The sequence below is a fragment of the Lissotriton vulgaris genome, chromosome 12, assembly GCF_964263255.1.
Source record: "Lissotriton vulgaris chromosome 12, aLisVul1.2, whole genome shotgun sequence".
Classification (NCBI taxonomy): domain Eukaryota; kingdom Metazoa; phylum Chordata; class Amphibia; order Caudata; family Salamandridae; genus Lissotriton; species Lissotriton vulgaris.
Genome location: NC_141700.1, coordinates 31319061 through 31340375, shown reverse-complemented (window position 1 = coordinate 31340375; position 21315 = coordinate 31319061). Strand labels below are relative to the sequence as shown.

The window sequence follows — 21315 nt, the reverse complement described above, 5'->3', positions numbered from 1 at the left end:
CTAGGCAGACAGAGAGTAAGACGGAAGTTAGTTTCGATCATGGCGGCTGAATATAAAATGGTGCTGTGAATGCTAACTTAAAACATACAATGCTTAGAGAATTCGCTAAAAACCTTTCTGTTCCAACACCTAAAATGATTCTCCCAATTTTCAAATTGATACAAAGACGCGTACTGGTCTGCAGAGGACCTCTGATGAACTGTGTTTTCACTGTTAGTCATTTCAAAGGGTAAGGCTCTTTGGGAGGCTGATGTTTTGTTCTATAATGCCATGCAAATGGTTGGTGGAAAATCTGAGGAATCTGGGAGGGTGGTGTTTGTGATTCTATCCATGTATGGGATTCACAGAAACTTTCTGCTGTGCACCTGCTCTTTCATTTCTCCCTTTTCAGTTGTTTTCCTTTTATTACCTCAGTGTTCAAGTCTCTGAAGATAGGTGGTACTCGGTGGCGGGGTAGAGTGTGACAAGTGTTATTTATCTTAACAGCCCTTTGTGATCGGTAGTTTAAGGAAGTTGTTGCTGCCTTCTCTAGTGGGCCAAGTGCAAGTGGCAGCAAGTTGGCATGCTGGGTAGACTTAATATCTTCTCTCTAAATATCAAAGGCATAAACCATCCAGTGAAAAGCAGGACATTATCAGAGTTAGGGTGTAAACTCAGAGGAGATGTGCAGTTGCAAGAGATGGGGATTACCCACATGGAAATTACCTCAGGGGACACAGGGATGTTTTCAGCTTTTTTTTTTTATTATTAACTTTAATGCTGAGTGCGGCGTCCGCTTCAGGGACAATGTGCTCTGTTTAAGGTTTTTTTTTCTTTACTTTAAACTTTAATGCTGAGCACGGCGCCCACTTCAGGGACACAACACTTTCTGTAATGCAATAGGGCTCACACTTTCCAAACTTTGATCTATTGGTATTGTAAATGACAATGCCTTTTATTATTCCAGGTTTTTTAACACATACATAAAAGGCATTGTCATTTACAATGTCAATAGCTAGAAAATCTCTCAATTGCGAGAACTATTGCATTGCAAATGCTTGTTTAAATATCCCCTTCTGACCCGCAGTGTCTTTGAAGCAGCTGTAGCTGACCTGAAGTCCGTCTTCTATGCTCATGCCTTGGCACTCAGTCCGTCGTCTCTGCCCACGTCTCGCCAGGAGTCATCCCTCCCTATCTAGCCGCCGCGGTCATTAGTCCGTCCTCTCTGCCCACGTCTAGCCAGGCGGCCTCCTCCCTGTCTAGCCGCTGCGGCCCTCAGTCCGTCCTCTCTGCCCATGCCGCAGCACGTGCAGTCCCTCCTCGCTGTCACGGCTCGGGCTCGGAGGGCGGTTGCAGCTGGCGCGAGCGCAGCCAGTGAGGGAGGGAGGCGGGAGCCAAAGTCCCAGGAGTGCGCCCCGCCCCCGCGAGCCGCTGGAGCCTGAGCAGCCGCTGCGACCCCTGACAGGAGCTCCCGGCCGAGAAGGCTCTGGAAGCAGCCGTGAGTGCCGCTGTCACCGGGAGTGTGCCCTGGGTGGGGGAGCCGGGCGGGGCTGTCAGTGAGGTGGGGAGGGGTGGGAGTGACGAGACCCCTGCCCGGGGCAGAGAGAACCACCGGCTAAGTAAAAGGAAGAAAAGATAGAACCCCTCCGACCCTGAGGAATAAGACCACTTCCCAGGCGTGACAGGACTCCTTTGCAGGCGTGACATGAATCTCACTGGAGTGACAGGACCCCTTCACAGGCGTGACATGACTCACACTGGAGTGACAGGACCCCTCCCTTCTCAGGCGTGACAGGACCCCATCACAGGTGTGACATGACTCTCACTGGAGTGACAGGACCCCTCCCTTCTCAGGCGTGACAGGACCCATCACAGGTGTGACATGACTCTCACTGGAGTGACAGGACCCCTCCTCAGGCTGACAGGACCCCTTCACAGGCGTGATATGGGGAGTGACAGGACCCTTTCCTTCCCAGACGTGACAGGACTCCCTCACTGGAGTGACATGACGCCCTTCCCAGGCGTGACAGGACCTCTGGCAAAATGACAGGTGAAGGGGTGTGGAGGAAAGACGGGACTCTTCCCTCCACCCCCCCCCCCCCCACCCAAAGAAAAATACCATTTCACAGGAGGGACCTTTCCCCTTCCTTCCCAAGGCTTACAGAACATCCGACAAAATGACAGGGGTGGTAGGAAAGATGGGACCCCAGAAAGAACAAGACTCCCTCCCAGACGTGACGAGTACCATTCCAAGGAGTAACTGGACCCTTACCCATGATGGCCTAGACCACCTTCCCAGACGTGACAGGATGCCCTCTCAGGATTGCCTAGACCACTCCCCGAAGCTGACCGTCTCCAACAAAGTGGCCGGGGAAGGGCTGTGAAGGAAAGATGGGACCCCCTAGAAAGAAAAAGACCCCTTCCCAAGAGTGACAGGACCCTACCTATGGAGACCAGGCGCGTCCCCAGCACAGCCGGGACCCACTGACGATGTAAACATACGTGCGACTGTAGAGTGACAAGATACCATTGTAGTGACGGGGCCCCCTCCATCCAGAGGATTGACGCCCCTCCCCACTGACAGAGCAGGGATAGGCCCCCTCTAGAAGCAGAGGCTTAGGAAGAGGAGGGTTGTACTGACAGGACCCTCTGATGATGTAGACAGATATGTTTCCCCCCAGTGAGTAATTCACCTACCCACCCCACCCCACCCCTAGTATGAGTGCAAGACGCCAGTGGGGTGACATGACCCCACAGTCGTTTTGTTACCTCTGTTAGTCTGAGGGGGGGGGGGCTAAAAACGGGACCCCAGAGTAGGGCTTGACCTTTTTATACAGAACAGGGAGCGGTATACTCAAGGATTGACTGGGGCCCATTGGAGTAAATATAACTCTTCTAAGGCTTTGGGGAGAAGGGATGTGCCCCAGGGGTGACATGGCACGTTTCAGGTGGAGAGCTGTTTGTGCTCCAGGAGAGACGTGGCTTTCAGATCTTGAAGATGGGGCCCTAATCCTCCCGGACTGACAGAACCCTGCTGAGGTGCTGAGGCTGCATGAAGAGCCCCCCCCCCGCAGTGCCAGGAGACCCGTGGGAGCATTAAGGTAGCCCCCCCCCCCTACCCCCCCCCCCTCCACACACATTCCTGGCGTAACAGGGCTGCCTTCCCCCTTGCACCATAGCGGTGGCGAAGCAATCAGGAGTTCCTTCCCTCTACATCCCTACCCTGTTTTATCTCGGCCTTGAGAATAACATGACCTCGCATGCCCTTCGGGAAGAATGTAACCACATCTCACTTTCATGCTCAGCGCTCGGCACCTAGATCATTGCCCTGCAGCGATCTCTGTGATCTTGAGCGGGTTCTCCGCCCCAAGGAGTGACAGTGCCCGCCCCAAGGAGTGACAGTGCCCGCCCCATGGGCATGAGTTCTGTCAGCAGTAGTCACGCCGGGCCAGTCTTGGATCACCAAGAGCCAAGAGGAGTTGCGCGTCCCAGCACTGACGCCTCGGTGATAGCTCACCGCACCCCCAACTGTGGAATCCTCGATCTGACTGTGCGTGACAGCGGGCTTGTGTCAGTGAGTGCAGCCCCTGATGCCTCAAGAGAGACAGCTTCTTACTGCTGACAGTCCGAGTACCCATGGATGACAGGCCACAGCAGCCGCCCCTTCCATGGAGTGACAGATAAGAATTAGTGGGCCCTTTTGTATTAACCAGAAGCATTGCATCTTTATTTCTGAATCTCGGATTTTGTGCTTAGCTGCCTTTCTACTGTCAGATTTTACTCTCTGCTCTTCGCGTTGCTAATAGGGTGCTATTCAATTTCCCACTCAGTGCGGCATTCTAAATACTTAATCAACCTAATTATTTTAATAAAACATGCCACGACACTCTACTCCAATTGCCCACCTTATCCTTCAGCTTACAAAGGCGTTTTCTTTGTGAAATCTGTAAAGATGGTTTCAGTGAAGACAGAATGTCTGAGTCCAGCTCTTGGAGGTGCTGACCTTGTTCCTCGGGTCTCCTGTAAACACGGGGATCCAAGGCTGCACATTCTCGCTGTGGCAGTCGGAATTCAAGCGTTGCTAATAAAATCCCAGTGTTCGTCTTTGTCACCAAGGCCATCTTGAAGGATTACCCAACCCCTTCAGTCACTGGTTTACAGGACTGCCTTCTATCGAAGTTTCAGGACTTGGGCAAATAAACATTTCTTTAACTGACTGAGGACTTAGGTTGTGACCTGTGAAGGTTCCTGACGTCACATGTGGGCCATAGGACACACAAGGAGGAACATTCTCATAGAGAGTAACATCGAGAATGATGTGAGTATATTGGACCATAAGACTAGTTTCTGTGATATGTGCAACATTAACAGGGTTTCCTAGTCTCCCAAAGAATATTTTGGCTTTGTTTTGGAAGAAGTAAATAGCAGGGGTGTTCCAAGGTTGAAATTGAACGAATGTTTCCTGCAGATCTTGAATAGAGGCATCTCTGTGTGGTAGAAACTGAAACCTCAGGTATGTGCTATTGGGTTACAGTAGGTCGGAAGTAGCAGGACTGGACTTGAGGGTTGTGTAGACAGTAAACCTGGTGGTCAATAAATGGACCTTGAAGTCACATGTTATTCCAAGTAATGGGGTCCCTAACCTACATCAGAGTGTGCAAAACAGTTTTGCAGCAGCTTTCTGAGGTTGTGATCGTGTTAATGAAGAACGATTACACGTTACATGTAACAGCTTTTTGCTTAACTTTACTATAAATAATAATAATAATAATATAGAGTTTGTAGAGCGCTCAGTAACGCCATCGCGGCGTGTCCCCGCGCTGACACTAACAGCAGTGGGGAAACCAATACAGGTATTACTGATTTCCCAGGAATGGGAAAATATCTTAGACTTCATAGATGGAATTTGTTTGTGCTTCCAAGAGGAATTTGGGGTGTGGAGAACGTTTGGCATGAGTATTAACATTAAGGTTTTTTCTGCAGCAATTACAGATCTGTGACATTGTTGCAGTACCCCCCAACATATAAAGATCTCCATCTATCTGGTTGCAATTCAACCGTACGATTCTGTACTTTAAAGATATGTCTATAGCTGGTTTGATCCTATTCAGTCATTGGTGCTGGTTCTGTTAGTGAGAGTTTCCCAGTTAGTTTAGTTGTAAAACCAGCACCCAAAGGAAAGAAAGTGGGATTAGGTACATGATAAAAACAAGGTATGTATTTATGCAACCTTCGGGGACCCACCCACCAGAGGTGTAAGTGAATACAAATAGGTACGTTAATAGCTGAGGCCGAACAAACCGAAATCACCTTTGGGGAGGAGAATGTCCTAAATTTAAGTTTAGATCATTTTGATCCTGGTGAGTGCAAGAGTCCGCATGTCAGACTGCTGTAAACGAGGTTAGTGAACCATGTGTTCTGTGTGGTGGTTCACACTGTCTCGTTTAGAGTGTTCTACTAAACTCCAAATGTAAGGTCAATGCTGTTTAATTTCAATACCTTTATAAAATACATATGTGACTCCTATGTCTGAAGTATTTGTGTATTCAGGAGATGTGGCTTACTTAATTTGAGTTGCATGTATTAAAGCCACACCCAATATCCTAAAAAAAAAACATTGCCTGAAGCCTGATACAAATGCACACACAGGCTGAAAGTTCAAGGAAAGCGTCACACTAATACACAACATGTAGGCAATAGCACACACTCACCACTTGTGATGTACATGCATAGAATGAAGGAGAAGAAAAAAATTTAAGCACATCATGCCTTATTGCAGAAATATTAAAATTAGATCATTCCATGAGTAAGATGTTAAAATAAACTGGGATTTAAATGCTAACATATGCAAAAGGGACTTTTGTGCGTTTGTAATTGATTTAGCATTTGATTCTTATCATGCGCTTGCATGTGAGAATCCACCTGGTGTTAGTGTTTTTAATTTACAGTGTGGTATTTGCATCTTCTGTTCGGTAAAAGGCACAAATTGTCTTCATGGCTAATTTTCAATATTGACAGCTGTTGCTTGAGGTCTTGAAGAAGAGTGCGCTTCACTGCTAATATTTGAAATTAAAGTCCAGAATTAAATTTTAGTTGAGAACCAACTTGCATATCGCACCACGCCATGTTGAATGATATGTTTACTGAAAACAATGTCTTTTGCGTTTCTCAATCTTGTCTGTTTTAGCTGCAGATAGATATTTAGTTTTGTATTTTGCGTTTAAGTACTTAACATTGGCCCGGGGTGATATTAAAACTGTTAGGCAATAAACAGTTTGAAAGGAGCTACTCTTATGTGACAGGATTAGTATTTGTTCGCTTATTGGCTTTTCATAAAAACATTGTTATTGAAACTAATCTCCAACCTCCTGTTACTACCTAGAAAGAATCCCAGTACAAGTACTGGATTTGTAGTGATGCATCCATGTATAGTAACAATATTTGGCACATATTTCGGATATTCTAAGCTGTACACCTTCTCTTGTTCACTGCAGAGTATTTCACAGTAGCTGTACTATGTTGGTTTAGACGTGTGACATTCAGTGGGTTACACAAGCGATGTAGATAAATAATTAGACTCAAGCATTCTGAATACACTTAATGCAAATATATGCAAACAATGTAATACAGTTGGAGACAGTTAGGCCAGAGGGTCAGGTTGATGTATTTTTTAGATATTGTGGAAATCTTATGTAACTGTATTTCCTTCTTTTTTTACACATAGTGTATCGGATTTGAGTTAACTTGTTCGTTTCTGTTAAACCACAGTCTGAGCAGTTTCTTTTTAAAAATAAACAATTTCTGGTTTTCAGTTGGAATGATGCAGCCTTTTATATTAAGGGGATTATATTATTCTTACATATTTAGTGAAATCAGCTATTGCCCCCCCGCATCCCCTAAGACTGTAATATTATTGCTCAAGCACGAGTTGAGGTAATAAAGTTAACATTGATTCCTACCCCGCTGTCTCCCCTCCCAGGAGGGCACATAGAGAGAACGTTCCACGATTGCTTAGACAATGCCATAGGTACAGAACAAAATGCATAGTAATGACACAGCTCTCATATATACATTAACTCGGGTGTTAGTGTGTAGAGTAACCGTTGTGCAATGTTTGACCTTGGAGATCTACAAGCTAAGAACGAGTTCAGGGCCCTATGCCTTGGGCTAGAACCTGTGCTGGCGTCCCCTCCATTAGATAATTCAACGGGGGCTTCCAGGCTGCTTCAGTCTTTATCATGCTCCAGTGCCTGCCATCGCGCTAGGTACCACACAGCACATTGTGGCTGTTGACACAGAGTACACCTTTGCTTGTTTCAAGCTGTGACTCCTATTCTAACGACTCCATTGAAGGACGACAGCGGACCCACCACCACATAGTCATCCTGGACTCAGGAGCCTCGTGCTCCCTTGACCGACAGGACTAAACAAATTCTTGGAGCGGGTCTGTAGGAGAGTAGGGTCTGCAATCCTATGATCACCCAGATTTTTTGCTTTTGTTTCACTGGTTTACGACTTTCTCTGGCTGTGGGCCTGCCAATCAGACCCACAGCCTGGCTGTTCTCTTTCTAAATTACAACATGTACCCTAGGTGCATTTACCATTTGGTACTGGGCCACCTTATCAGACCCTGTAACTCAGGGCATAGGTGTACCCAGGGCTGCCAGGGGCTGCAGCATGTATTATGCCACCCCTGGCTGGCCTCCTAAATTTGACACAACTGGCTGCATGACAGCTGGGGCAAAGTCGTGTAATCACCCTTTGCTGTAGGTGTAGTATACCTATACCTAACCCTAAAATGGACACACAGATTCCTATCAGTCACTCCTATGGCAGGCCTTGACAATCCTGAAGGCAGAGTGCTTGGAATCGTGTGAGATGGTGCTCTGGCATGAGCTGAGCCTGTCTGCAGCTGGCGGAACCAAGTCCTAATAGCTGTTCCATGATATCGCATACCATATACTCTTAAAGTGCATTATAATCCTCGCGGTTAAATGCTAACTTTGGTATTGCTTTATCAAAACATGTCGAGTAAGGTGTCATACGAATTGGAATACTAACCCCTCGCCAATTCTGGCGACGGGGTTAGCATTCCACCCTTCTAGAGGGACACGACATGTATGTAACTGTGAACCCCGGTTAAAGTTAACTGAAGCCTCAGCTCCACAAAATGGATGCTGCCACCACAGACACGAGTCTGACCCCCTGCAGCTGGGAGTCCTTCCAGCGAGGGGAGCCTGGACAAAGGGTTTCCTGTCAGGGGCGGTGCTAGCACCGTCCCAGACATGGTTTTGTGTATCCTGGGTAGGCAGGGCTTTTCAGGAAGGTGACTGCTGAGTGGCACCCCGGTGCTCACTACGCATAGGCCGGTCTGAACCAGTTCCAGGGGCACACCAGCCCCTGGCCTGGGGATGTCCGGCATGGCAGAGGGGTGTAACCACCCCCCTCCTAGTCCCACCCATAGGCAGGACCTAGTCACCGGGTCAGCCCCCTTTTTTAGTATAAAGATGGGAGCGGGCCCCCTGTTAAAATTAGATCATCTTTGGAATCAAGACACGACTTTCTGCGAAAGGACTTCACGATTTCTTCATCAAGATTCTCCCTTGTGACTAAGGAGTAGTCACCCTGCATCCGCAGGCACCATCCTAAAGAACACTGCGGTCTGCTGCAAGTCCTTCATCACGAATCCGACGACCCAGCTCGACGAGACCCGGCTTCCCTGGCACCTCTGACCTCTACTCACCTCTACAGCAAAGCTGAGAACCGTGAGTGCGACGAGACCTCGAGGGACCGACGATCGCCAAGACTGCACGACTTCTTTGCAACAAGCCCACCGAGTCTTCCACTGGTGAGTGCTTTGGGGTCCGAGAAGCCCCAACCCTGAGCAGCTCCAGCACCGAAGATCAGCCCTCCAGCATCTCCACGATCTGCGTGGGGCCCTTCTGCTTTTGCGTGCTCACCGCGCTGTGAGGCTACTAGCCGGCTGGCTTGTGGCCTTCTTCACGACGCCCGACGACATCACTGCTGCTGGTCTGGTTGCTCCAGACTGGCCCTTGCTTCCTTCCTTAAGAGAGGCACCCCGGACCCTCCTGGTCCACTCCAGACGCCATTTTAGGTCCACCGCGTGGGCTTGAATTTGCCAAGGCTTTGTTGCCCAATCCTGGGTCCAGCGACGCCGACAGCTTCTATCTTCGTGGGACAGCTCGATCCTCCTTCCTGGTCGCCGACAACGCCTCCTGGTCCGTGAGATCTCCGAGCCCAGCGTCACCCACACGCCTTGTCGAGGTGGCTACCATCCGGTGCCCTCCTGGTGCCCACTGACTACTGGCTAGTAGTCTCGAACTTGGTCCCCTCTGCTTTCAGGTGTCATCTTCCATCGATCCAGGCTTGGATCCACCGAACTTTCTTCACTGGTCACCTGCCAGCAACTTCTTTCTTCCAGGCTCCTGGTCCGTCAACGAGGATTCCCGACGTCCTTTGAGTCCTATGCAGCTGCAGCCCCTGGGCTAGGTAACTTCGGCATTTCGGTGCCCCAGCATAGCCTCACTATCCAAGGGTCAGAATCTACTTTCGTTTTCTCCCTACCAGGTCGGGTTCGCCCGAGAACACTAACTTTGCAATTCCTAGCTACCATAGACTTTGTCCCGCATCTCGCGTGAGAGTGCACACACTGCACCCGAGTCCCCTGGGTCTCCTAGAAGTAATCTAACGATTCTATAGCCAAGTCCTAGCGATTCCAAAGCCTATTAGTACTGTACTTACCTGCTAGTAATTTCGCATTCCACTTTTCAAGTATATGGTTTTCCGTGCCCCTCGGGCATTTGTATATACTGTGCTAACTTAAGTATTTTTGTAAGAGTTTTGGCTTTTGCTTAGTACCCTGTCCTCATAAAGAGTACAGGGCTGTTGTGATCTTTAATAAATAACTGTTTATTTTCATAACACTTGTGTGGTGTCCTTTCACTTGGTGTTCAAGGGGTATATGTGGTATAACGGCTGGCTTAACACGCCCTCTCGAGTCTTTAGCCTTAGACTGCTCGTATCCACGCTACTAGGATAGCTGGTCTATAAGGTTGACTTACAACCAATCATCAATAAGGGTTGCTGGACTGATACATAGTGTTCACTAGAATAGTGACCACTGCATATCAGGCCACCTTCTCACATTGGTGAGCAGCGGTTGGGATTTGAGCTTGCTGTTGTTTTACCACACGTATCCTAAGAATATCTTGTTGAAAGATCACATAAGTACTGTTAGTACATATAACTAAGCTTAGAATACTCTGAGTTCTACTGAACCAGCTGTTGCAGCTCCTCAAGGCTTAGCACACCTTGGCTGCAACTCTTAGCAAGGGATCAGTAGGTGAACACATAGTGTAGGTAGGTGCATCACTTACACCACACTAGAAACAGTATGTCGGACAAAGGAGGAAACTCTGAGTCTCCCCTTGTGTCAGTTGACCCTCCACAGGTCATCCCTTCAAGATATACTGTGCTTAGCTTCCATGAGTTACGACAAGTATGTACCTCTAGGAAGATTAAGCAAGGGGCTAACCCCACCACCTCCTTTCTGATTGGTCTCTTGGAGACTTATGATGCCAGAAAAGCTGAGAGACTTCTTAGCTCTTCTAATCCAGAAGGAGGCATGCCTCCCCTTGAGGGAACCAGAGGTGACCCTGACCTCATCCACCTCTCAACTGAGAATGAAGATGTGGAGGAGGATGAGGATGAGGATCCCTCTGGAGATGAGGCAGACAAGGGACAGGTAGAAGTCAGTAGACTAACCAGGTCCAACTTAAGCAAACATGACAGTGGAACTGGGGGACCCCTGGGGCCACTATCAGGTCAGCTTAACATTGGGAATGGACGAGCCAGATCTCTGTCAAGAGGCTCTGGCAGATCCCTTCAAACCAATGGCTCTCACAACTCTTCTCAAAGAGGGATGACATCCCCTCAGAGGAGAGTGTATGAAGCTAAAGAAAGGGCAGCCAATCTGAGGATTGAAAGGGAAGAACTTGCCCTGGCCAAAGAGAGGCTTGCCTTTGCTAGAGAGCAACAGTTAAGTGGGGTAGTCCCCACTGGTGGCAGCATTGTACCTAGCAATAGGGAAAGGAGTTTTGATACAAAGCACCTTGGTAAGATAGTGCCCCCCTTTAAACAAGGGGATGACATCCACAAATGGATTACTGCTTTGGAGAGGGCCTGCACTGTGCAAGGTGTTCCTCAGAGTCAGTGGGCAGCTATCTTGTGGCTCTCCTTTGAAGGTAAAGGCAGAGACAAGCTCCTCACCACAAGGGTAGAGGATGCTAACAATTACAAAATCTTGAAGAATACACTGGTTGAAGGGTTTGGCCTAACCACTGAGCAGTACAGGGTGCTGTTCAGGGATACCCAGAAAACTCAGTCTCAAGATTGGTCTGATTTTGTAGATTGTGCCACTAAGGCTTTTGAGGGCTGGTTGCTGGGCAGTAAGGTTACTGATTATAAAGGATTGTATAATTTGACGATGAGAGAACACATTTTAAACAATTGTCAGAACCAGTTGTTGCATCAGCATCTTGTTGACTCAGATCTGACCTCTCCCCAAGAATTGGGAAAGAAGGCAGACAGATGGGTTAGAACAAGAGTTAAACAGAACCAGGGCCAGAATCAAGGTGGTCAGAAGAAAGCAGACCAAAAGGGTAAAGATTCTAAGGGGGGACAAAATGACCAGAAGTCTTCGACAGGTCCCCAACAACCCAAAGAGGTTGGGGGTCAGGCTCCCCAAAAGAAGATAGAAGGCCAATCTAAAAGGTGGTGCCAATACTGCAAAAGTAAAACTCACTGGTTTAGTGAGTGCACCAAGAAAGGAGGAGGGCAGACTCCTGCCACTGCAGCCCCTAAGGCACCTGTGCCCCCTAGTACAGCCAGCAGTGGTAGTGCACCTCCCAAGGGTTTAGTAGGGTTAACCCTGGGTTCTGAGGGGTGTGACAACTTAGTTGGTACACTCACTCAAGCTGTCCTTGTCAGTACAGGGGATATGGATATGTCCCCTGACATAAGTCCCAATAGTTTGGGCAAATACAGACAGACACCTTTCATAAATGGAAAAATGGCTCAGGCCTATAGGGACACTTGTGCCAGTGTCACCATGGTGACACCTAACTTTGTGGACCCTGGACAGATCATGCCAGGTACAGATTTCCTGGTGACCAATGCAAGCAATGTCACTACCAGTCACAGTATGGCAATTGTAGCTTTCTCCTGGGGAGGGGTAACTGGCCAAAAGAAGGTTGTAGTTAGTTCAGACCTCCCAGTGGATTGTTTGTTGGGCAATGATTTGGAGTCATCACAATGGTCAGAAGTGGAGCAGAGGACTCACATGGAAATGTTAGGCTTGCCAGCACATGTGTTTGCTGTGACCAGGTCACAGGTCAGGAAATGCCCCACTGAACAGGTGCTGGATCCTGGAACAATGGACCAGACACCTTCCAAGAAAAAGAGCAGCAGGGTTAAGGCTGTGCCTTCCCCCTTGCCCCAGGTTGAGGATCAAGTCTAAGAGGAGGCTGACCTACAGGAATTGAGGGAAACTGAGCCCAGAGAGTTTGAACTTGATCAAGTTGAATTCTTGGGTTCAGGGGGACCCTCAAGGGAAGACCTGGGGAAGGACCTGTTAAGCTGCCCTTCTCTTGAACCCCTCAGACAGCAGGCTGCTGCTGAGGCTGCTGGGAACGCCACAGGTATCCACAAGGTATACTGGGAAGATGGACTCCTGTACACTGAGTCAAGAGACCCCAAGCCTGGCATGACCAGGAGGCTGGTTGTACCCTTGTCTCAGAGAGGTTTCCTACTTACCTTGGCCCATGAGATTCCCTTAGCAGGTCACTTAGGCCAGACAAAGACTTGGGACAGGCTTGTCTCACACTTTCACTGGCCTCACATGAATGAGGATACCAAGGAGTTTTGTCGCTCCTGTGTCACTTGCCAAGCCAGTGGTAAGTCAGGTGGCACAACAAAGGCCCCCCTTATACCAATGCCTGTGGTGGGGGTGCCCTTTGAAAGAGTGGGGATTGACATTGTTGGTCCAATGGAACCCCAGACAGCATCAGGGCACAAGTTTATACTGGTGGTAGTGGATCATGCCACCAGGTATCCTGAAGCTATTCCACTTAGGACCACTACAGCACCTGTAGTGGCAAGGGCCCTAGTTGGAGTGTTCTCCAGAGTGGGCTTCCCTAAGGAGGTTGTCTCTCACAGAGGTGCAAACTTCATGTCAAGCTACTTAACTGCTATGTGGAAGGAATGTGGTGTCAATTACAAATTCACTACACCCTATCATCCACAATGCAATGGGCTTGTTGAAAGGTTCAACAGGACCCTAAAAGGGATGATTCATGGACTACCTGAAAAGCTCAGGCGTAGATGGGATGTCCTGATTCCCTGCCTTCTGTTTGCTTACAGAGAGGTCCCACAAAAGGGGGTTGGCTACAGCCCTTTTGAACTTTTGTATGGGCATCCTGTGAGAGGCCCCCTGTGTTTGGTGAAGGAAGGATGGGAGAGACCTCTCAAAAAGCCTGCAACCAGCATAGTGGACTATGTACTTGGTCTCCGCTCCAGGATGGCTGAGTATATGGAGAAGGCATCAGAAAACCTTAAGGCCAGTCAAGAACTTCAAAAAGCTTGGCATGACCAAAAGGCTGTCCTGACTGTTTATCAGCCTGGACAGAAGGTGTGGGTGTTGGAGCCAGTGGCCCCAGCAGCACTCAAAGACAAATGGTCTGGGCCCCACACAATTCTTGAGCAAAAGGGAGAGGTCACCTACCTGGTGGACCTTGGAACTCCCAGGAGCCCCCACAGGGTGCTCCATGTCAACAGGCTCAAAGCATATGTCGACAGGAAGGACATGAGCTTGCTCATGGCCATAGATGAGGGACAGGAGGAAGAGAGTGACCCTCTCCCAGACCTGCTCACTCAGAATCCTGATGATGGGTCAGTAGATGGTGTTGTCTTTTGTGGCAGCCTCTCTGAGCATCAACAGAAAGACTGTAAACAGGTTCTTCAGTCTTTCAGACATATGTTTTCTCTGACACCCAGTCAGACCAATTGGTGTACCCATGAGGTTGACACTGGTGACAGTCTGCCAGTTAAGAGTAAAATCTACAGGCAGCCTGATCATGTTAGAGACTGCATAAAAACTGAAGTGCAGAAAATGTTGGAGTTGGGAGTCATTGAACCCTCAGATAGCCCTTGGGCTAGTCCAGTAGTTCTAGTGCCAAAGCCTCACACCCAGGGTGGTAAGAGAGAGATGAGGTTTTGCGTAGACTACAGGGGTCTCAATGCAGTCACTAAGACTGATGCCCACCCAATACCAAGGGCAGATGAGCTGATAGATAGGTTGGCTTCTGCCAACTACTTAAGCACATTTGACTTAACAGCTGGGTATTGGCAAATCAGGTTAGCTGAGGATGCCAAGCCCAAGACAGCATTTTCAACCCCTGGTGGGCATTATCAATTTGTGGTAATGCCCTTTGGTCTGAAAAATGCACCTGCCACCTTCCAAAGGTTGGTGAATCAAGTCCTTACTGGGCTGGATGACTTCTGTGCAGCATATCTAGATGATATTGCTGTCTTTAGCTCCACCTGGGAGGATCACCTGGTCCACCTGAGGAAAGTGTTAGAGGCTCTGCAAGCAGCAGGCCTCACTATCAAGGCCACCAAGTGCCAGATAGGGCAGACACAGGTTGTATACCTGGGCCACCTTGTAGGTGGAGGCCAGGTTCAGCCACTGGAGAGCAAAATACAGTCAATCAGGGACTGGGCTCCTCCAACCACCCAGACTCAGGTTCGAGCTTTCTTGGGCCTGACTGGTTACTATAGGAAGTTTGTCAGGAACTATGGTTCAATTGTGACACCATTAAATGAACTGACAAGTAAGAAAATGCCAAAAAAGGTTCAGTGGACAGCAGGCTGTCAAAAAGCATTCGATGACCTAAAGCAGGCCATGTGCACAGCACCTATCCTTAAGAGTCCAGACTACTCCAAACCATTCATTGTTCAAACAGATGCTTCTGAGTTGGGTGTGGGAGCTGTTCTTTCTCAACTGAATTTTGATGGTCAAGACCAGCCCATTGCTTTTATAAGCAGAAGGCTGACCCCCAGAGAGAAGAATTGGTCAGCTATTGAGAGGGAGGCCTTTGCTGTGGTTTGGGCCCTGAAGAAGCTGAGGCCATACTTGTTTGGCACTCACTTCAAGATTCAGACCGACCATAAGCCCCTCTTGTGGCTAAATCAGATGAAGGGTGAAAACCCCAAACTGCTTAGGTGGTCCATTTGCCTACAGGGGATGGACTTTACAGTGGAACATAGACCTGGTACTGATCATGGCAATGCCGATGGGCTCTCCAGATATTTCCACTTAGAACAAGAAGACTCACCTGGTCAAGGTTAGCTTATTGTCCCAAAGTTTGGGGGGGTCATGTAGGAGAGTAGGGTCTGCAATCCTATGATCACCCAGATTTTTTGCTTTTGTTTCACTGGTTTACGACTTTCTCTGGCTGTGGGCCTGCCAATCAGACCCACAGCCTGGCTGTTCTCTTTCTAAATTACAACATGTACCCTAGGTGCATTTACCATTTGGTACTGGGCCACCTTATCAGACCCTGTAACTCAGGGCATAGGTGTACCCAGGGCTGCCAGGGGCTGCAGCATGTATTATGCCACCCCTGGCTGGCCTCCTAAATTTGACACAACTGGCTGCATGACAGCTGGGGCAAAGTTGTGTAATCACCCTTTGCTGTAGGTGTAGTATACCTATACCTAACCCTAAAATGGACACACAGATTCCTATCAGTCACTCCTATGGCAGGCCTTGACAATCCTGAAGGCAGAGTGCTTGGAATCGTGTGAGATGGTGCTCTGGCATGAGCTGAGCCTGTCTCCAGCTGGCGGAACCAAGTCCTAATAGCTGTTCCATGATATCGCATACCATATACTCTTAAAGTGCATTATAATCCTCGCGGTTAAATGCTAACTTTGGTATTGCTTTATCAAAACATGTCGAGTAAGGTGTCATACGAATTGGAATACTAACCCCTCGCCAATTCTGGCGACGGGGTTAGCATTCCACCCTTCTAGAGGGACACGACATGTATGTAACTGTGAACCCCGGTTAAAGTTAACTGAAGCCTCAGCTCCACAAAATGGATGCTGCCACCACAGACACGAGTCTGACCCCCTGCAGCTGGGAGTCCTTCCAGCGAGGGGAGCCTGGACAAAGGGTTTCCTGGCAGGGGCGGTGCTAGCACCGTCCCAGACATGGTTTTGTGTATCCTGGGTAGGCAGGGCTTTTCAGGAAGGTGACTGCTGAGTGGCACCCCGGTGCTCACTACGCATAGGCCGGTCTGAACCAGTTCCAGGGGCACACCAGCCCCTGGCCTGGGGAAGTCCGGCATGGCAGAGGGGTGTAACCACCCCCCTCCTAGTCCCACCCATAGGCAGGACCTAGTCACCGGGTCAGCCCCCTTTTTTAGTATAAAGATGGGAGCGGGCCCCCTGTTAAAATTAGATCATCTTTGGAATCAAGACACGACTTTCTGCGAAAGGACTTCACGATTTCTTCATCAAGATTCTCCCTTATGACTAAGGAGTAGTCACCCTGCATCCGCAGGCACCATCCTAAAGAACACTGCGGTCTGCTGCAAGTCCTTCATCACGAATCCGACGACCCAGCTCGACGAGACCCGGCTTCCCTGGCACCTCTGACCTCTACTCACCTCTACAGCAAAGCTGAGAACCGTGAGTGCGACGAGACCTCGAGGGACCGACGATCGCCAAGACTGCACGACTTCTTTGCAACAAGCCCACCGAGTCTTCCACTGGTGAGTGCTTTGGGGTCCGAGAAGCCCCAACCCTGAGCAGCTCCAGCACCGAAGATCAGCCCTCCAGCATCTCCACGATCTGCGTGGGGCCCTTCTGCTTTTGCGTGCTCACCGCGCTGTGTGGCTACTAGCCGGCTGGCTTGTGGCCTTCTTCACGACGCCCGACGACATCACTGCTGCTGGTCTGGTTGCTCCAGACTGGCCCTTGCTTCCTTCCTTAAGAGAGGCACCCCGGACCCTCCTGGTCCACTCCAGACGCCATTTTAGGTCCACCGCGTGGGCTTGAATTTGCCAAGGCTTTGTTGCCCAATCCTGGGTCCAGCGACGCCGACAGCTTCTATCTTCGTGGGACAGCTCGATCCTCCTTCCTGGTCGCCGACAACGCCTCCTGGTCCGTGAGATCTCCGAGCCCAGCGTCACCCACACGCCTTGTCGAGGTGGCTACCATCCGGTGCCCTCCTGGTGCCCACTGACTACTGGCTAGTAGTCTCGAACTTGGTCCCCTCTGCTTTCAGGTGTCATCTTCCATCGATCCAGGCTTGGATCCACCGAACTTTCTTCACTGGTCGCCTGCCAGCAACTTCTTTCTTACAGGCTCCTGGTCCGTCAACGAGGATTCCCGACGTCCTTTGAGTCCTATGCAGCTGCAGCCCCTGGGCTAGGTAACTTCGGCATTTCGGTGCCCCAGCATAGCCTCACTATCCAAGGGTCAGAATCTACTTTCGTTTTCTCCCTACCAGGTCGGGTTCGCCCGAGAACACTAACTTTGCAATTCCTAGCTACCATAGACTTTGTCCCGCATCTCGCGTGAGAGTGCACACACTGCACCCGAGTCCCCTGGGTCTCCTAGAAGTAATCTAACGATTCTATAGTCAAGTCCTAGCGATTCCAAAGCCTATTAGTACTGTACTTACCTGCTAGTAATTTCGCATTCCACTTTTCAAGTATATGGTTTTCCGTGCCCCTCGGGCATTTGTATATACTGTGCTAACTTAAGTATTTTTGTAAGAGTTTTGGTTTGTGCTTAGTACCCTGTCCTCATAAAGAGTACAGGGCTGTTGTGATCTTTAATAAATAACTGTTTATTTTCATAACACTTGTGTGGTGTCCTTTCACTTGGTGTTCAAGGGGTATATGTGGTATAACGGCTGGCTTAACACGCCCTCTCGAGTCTTTAGCCTTAGACTGCTCGTATCCACGCTACTAGGATAGCTGGTCTATAAGGTTGACTTACAACCAATCATCAATAAGGGTTGCTGGACTGATACATAGTGTTCACTAGAATAGTGACCACTGCATATCAGGCCACCTTCTCACAGGGTCCTTGTACTCTGCCAAGACGGTTATTTTCCCTCTTCCGGTACCAATTTAATTGTTATCCCCGTGTCCATACCGCGGGCGCTAATCACATAAACCAGACAAATGTTATATACTAGTCCTCATGACGATCCCGTTAATTAATGAGCATGGGATCGAAACGTTGACTTTTCTAAATAGTGCCACAAAGTTCCATTGTAACTAAGTGTTGTGGCTACTATTTTGGCTAAAACTTGCTGTCTTTTTCTCCTCGATTGCAAGTTGCCATTGCTCCCAGTCTTTACCTGTATTTGTTGTTTGTCTCAAACTGTGTGAATTGTTACTCCATTCCCCCACACTTCCTCCTTGCAGGGCACAGGACTGTGCCCCACTATATATGTTTGTTTCTATTCATCTTGTGAATTATTCTAGCAACATTCTTTGAATTAAACTCCTTATCCGGCTGGGCATTGGAATGATATAGCAACCAATCAGGGTTTATACTCCATTTCTTTTGAGATCTCATTGTTTGCTTAGGACCATTGTTTGTTTGAATTGAAATCAGTCTTTATCATGCAGCATGCCCCAGGTTAATAGCTCTATCGCCATGAGCATCCGAATTCGGGCATGGCATTGGTTAGTGCCTGAGGGGTCTTTCTTTTTCATGGCTGCTGCAGCGGTGGTCTTGGCTGCCCCCTAAACAGTTCCACATAATCACTTTGCCTCTCTTAGATATTGTGTGAATTCATTCCAAACAAAACTAAGGATTGTTTCCCCAGCATAGGGTATCCCAATATATTGTGAATCCCAGACTGTACATCCTCGCAGAAAGTCACTTTGTAGGCATGAACACCTGGCACGAAGGAGGTCGTCGATCTCACCTCCCTCCCTCCAGCATAGTAGGCGTAACCCAGGGTAACACTTGTGCAGTTTTGCCAGATACTTTATACCATGCATACAGCAATTTATACTGTGCTTCTTTCTGTAGCACACTGTAGGATACTTTGTTTAAGCTAAGCATATTTTTAACTGTACTTCAGGTTCCTCTGACCGGGCTCACTGTTTGATGCATTTGGCAGCACTGTCTCGGAAGCATTTTAGTTACTGAGAGGACTAATAGACTGTCTTCAGTGTGTGGCAGTAAGTTCATGGTTTTTTGTTCAGCTTCTTGAATTTCTTTGCTTTCAAACAAAGCATACATTTATATTTGTTGTTATAAACGGAAACCTCTGGGATGTTACTTAGCATAAACATTATTATGGATGCATGTTACGAGCTGTGCTGTTGCCTTTAATTTAGCAGTGTCTCATAAACCTAGCCAGAAAAGTTATGGAAACAGCTGCATGGATATTTGAATCCTTAATGTTAAATTAAATAATAATAATAAATTCTGTTGATTTTGAGATGAACATTTGTAAGATCTATAGCCTAATGTATCACCTTCGATAAAACATATTTCATATCCCCCACCTCCAAATCTGTATTTTTTCCCCAACAGCTTGGAGGTGCCGTGATTAGCCTGTGTGAGTGACCCATGTAGTGATTAAGGAGCGATATAGTTCAGCCCGGTCTCTAATTGGAACCTCTCTAAGTTATCCTAAGTAACGCTGGGGTCCTGTATCACCAATATGTGGATGACACCCATCGTATTTTAAGATTTCTACTCTGATGGTGATTTTTTTGTTCTCTAACAGCTTGAAAAATGTTCAAAGATGGATATTTATTCATCTCTTGAAACTCGACCTGTCTAAAAGAAAATTTATCTTAGCCTCCCCCAAAAATCAATCTCTCCACTCATTTATGGATTGAATGCTGTTTTTTTCTGAATTGTAGACCACCTCTCATTGATGTCAAATCCTGTGGTTTCATCCTCAGTAACTACCGTGACCTACAAGGGAAAATCTCCGCTTTATCGAAAACCCCAGGGTACCAGCTTAGGCTGGTATGACATATGCGGTACAAAAGGGGGTGGTGATGGACGGAGCATCTGAATCAATCAAACACTCACACCCAGTCAAAATATCTGGGTTTAATCCATCACCGTTCTTTAGCCCACTTTGCCACCCCAGTTCAGACATGGCTATATGCAAATCAGTCTGACCCTGTGCCTTATGGGAACAGTCCAGCCCGAACTGCCAAGCCATGTCTTCCCTGGACCTGAAACAAGCTTCCGAGGACCGGTTTCTGGCTGGCTTGCTTGAATCCAGTAGCAAAGTGAGCAAGGGACTCACGTCTGAGCATACCCTGCCACACTTATGGCGGTCAAAAGCAGTACAAAAGGGGGTGGTGATGGACGGAGCATCTGCTCAGACGTGAGTCCCTTGCTCACTTTGCCACTGGATTCAAGCAAGCCGGGCTGAAGACGGCGGGAATGCTCACACCTCCTTCCAGGGAGGCTAACATGTTAGGCACGTCCCGTCCCAGGTGCCCCAGGCGGCCATTGTGAGAGCCGAGCCCATGACCTTATGGAAGGACCTGTTAATGTCCGCTCTGTTCTTCCGGCCGTCAGCCCTCGTCTCAGGAGCCCTCCGGGCAGCACCTCTGCGGAGTTAAGGTGACCACTGGTCTGTGAGCAGACTAGCCTGCCTCGGAGGGCTCTGGAGCGGCTGCAAGGTTTAAGGAGATAGACAAAAAATGATATCCCGGAACGCGCTTGTCGTGTTTTAAAATGCCAACTCTCCAGGGCGATGGAAGCTCCGCATTGTGCGATGTGTGATCTTTCTTGTGTTCAGCCTGTTGTGAAAGGAATCCCTTTCCCACCCACCCCGAGAGGACGCTGCCTTCCCGTGGGACGGAGGACATACGTCTGCCTCCGCCACTCCAGTGCCATGCTGGATGTCACATGCAGGCACAGAGCGGTCCCTGCCACCTGGACGAGCGCCCAGGATATGCGGGCACCTGCGAGTGTATGGTGAACATTGGAAGATGGAGGCCCTTAGCAGAAGAGGTACCTGCCCATGAAATCCATGGTCCCGCTGCCAGCCAGGCCCGTCCAGTGCCCTTGTGCAGCTGCTCGGAACAGACCGGGTCCGGCAGGACATGCTGGTCGCTCCTGCTTGTCGGACCCATGAAGAGCGCTTTTGTGGGTCTGAAGCTGTTCCTGTGTCGCTGCTGGCTGCAAAGCAAACAGTGCCCGTATCTGTTTATTTGATGCTTTCCTCTCAGGACCTATAATACCTGTAGA

At 48.7% G+C, this 21315-nt stretch overlaps 1 protein-coding gene across 4 annotated transcripts in view; it reads left to right on the top strand.

Annotated features, from left to right (window-relative positions):
• The first annotated feature begins 1345 nt into the window (after positions 1-1345).
• The window catches only part of SLC25A42 (solute carrier family 25 member 42), a 257863-nt gene continuing 237893 nt past the window's right edge, over positions 1346-21315 (top strand). Inside the window, exon 1 of one of the 4 annotated variants that reach the window (XM_086946865.1) lies at positions 1346-1477. Coding sequence is in view for 2 of the 4 variants with exons in the window: in XM_086946863.1 (XP_086802989.1) it covers positions 4293-4297 (5 nt within the window). In the remaining 2 variants the exon portion in view is untranslated. Of the gene's footprint in view, positions 1478-4174; positions 4298-21315 lie in introns of those variants that run through there. The other 3 variants (XM_086946866.1, XM_086946863.1, XM_086946864.1) reach the window with 3 other exon arrangements.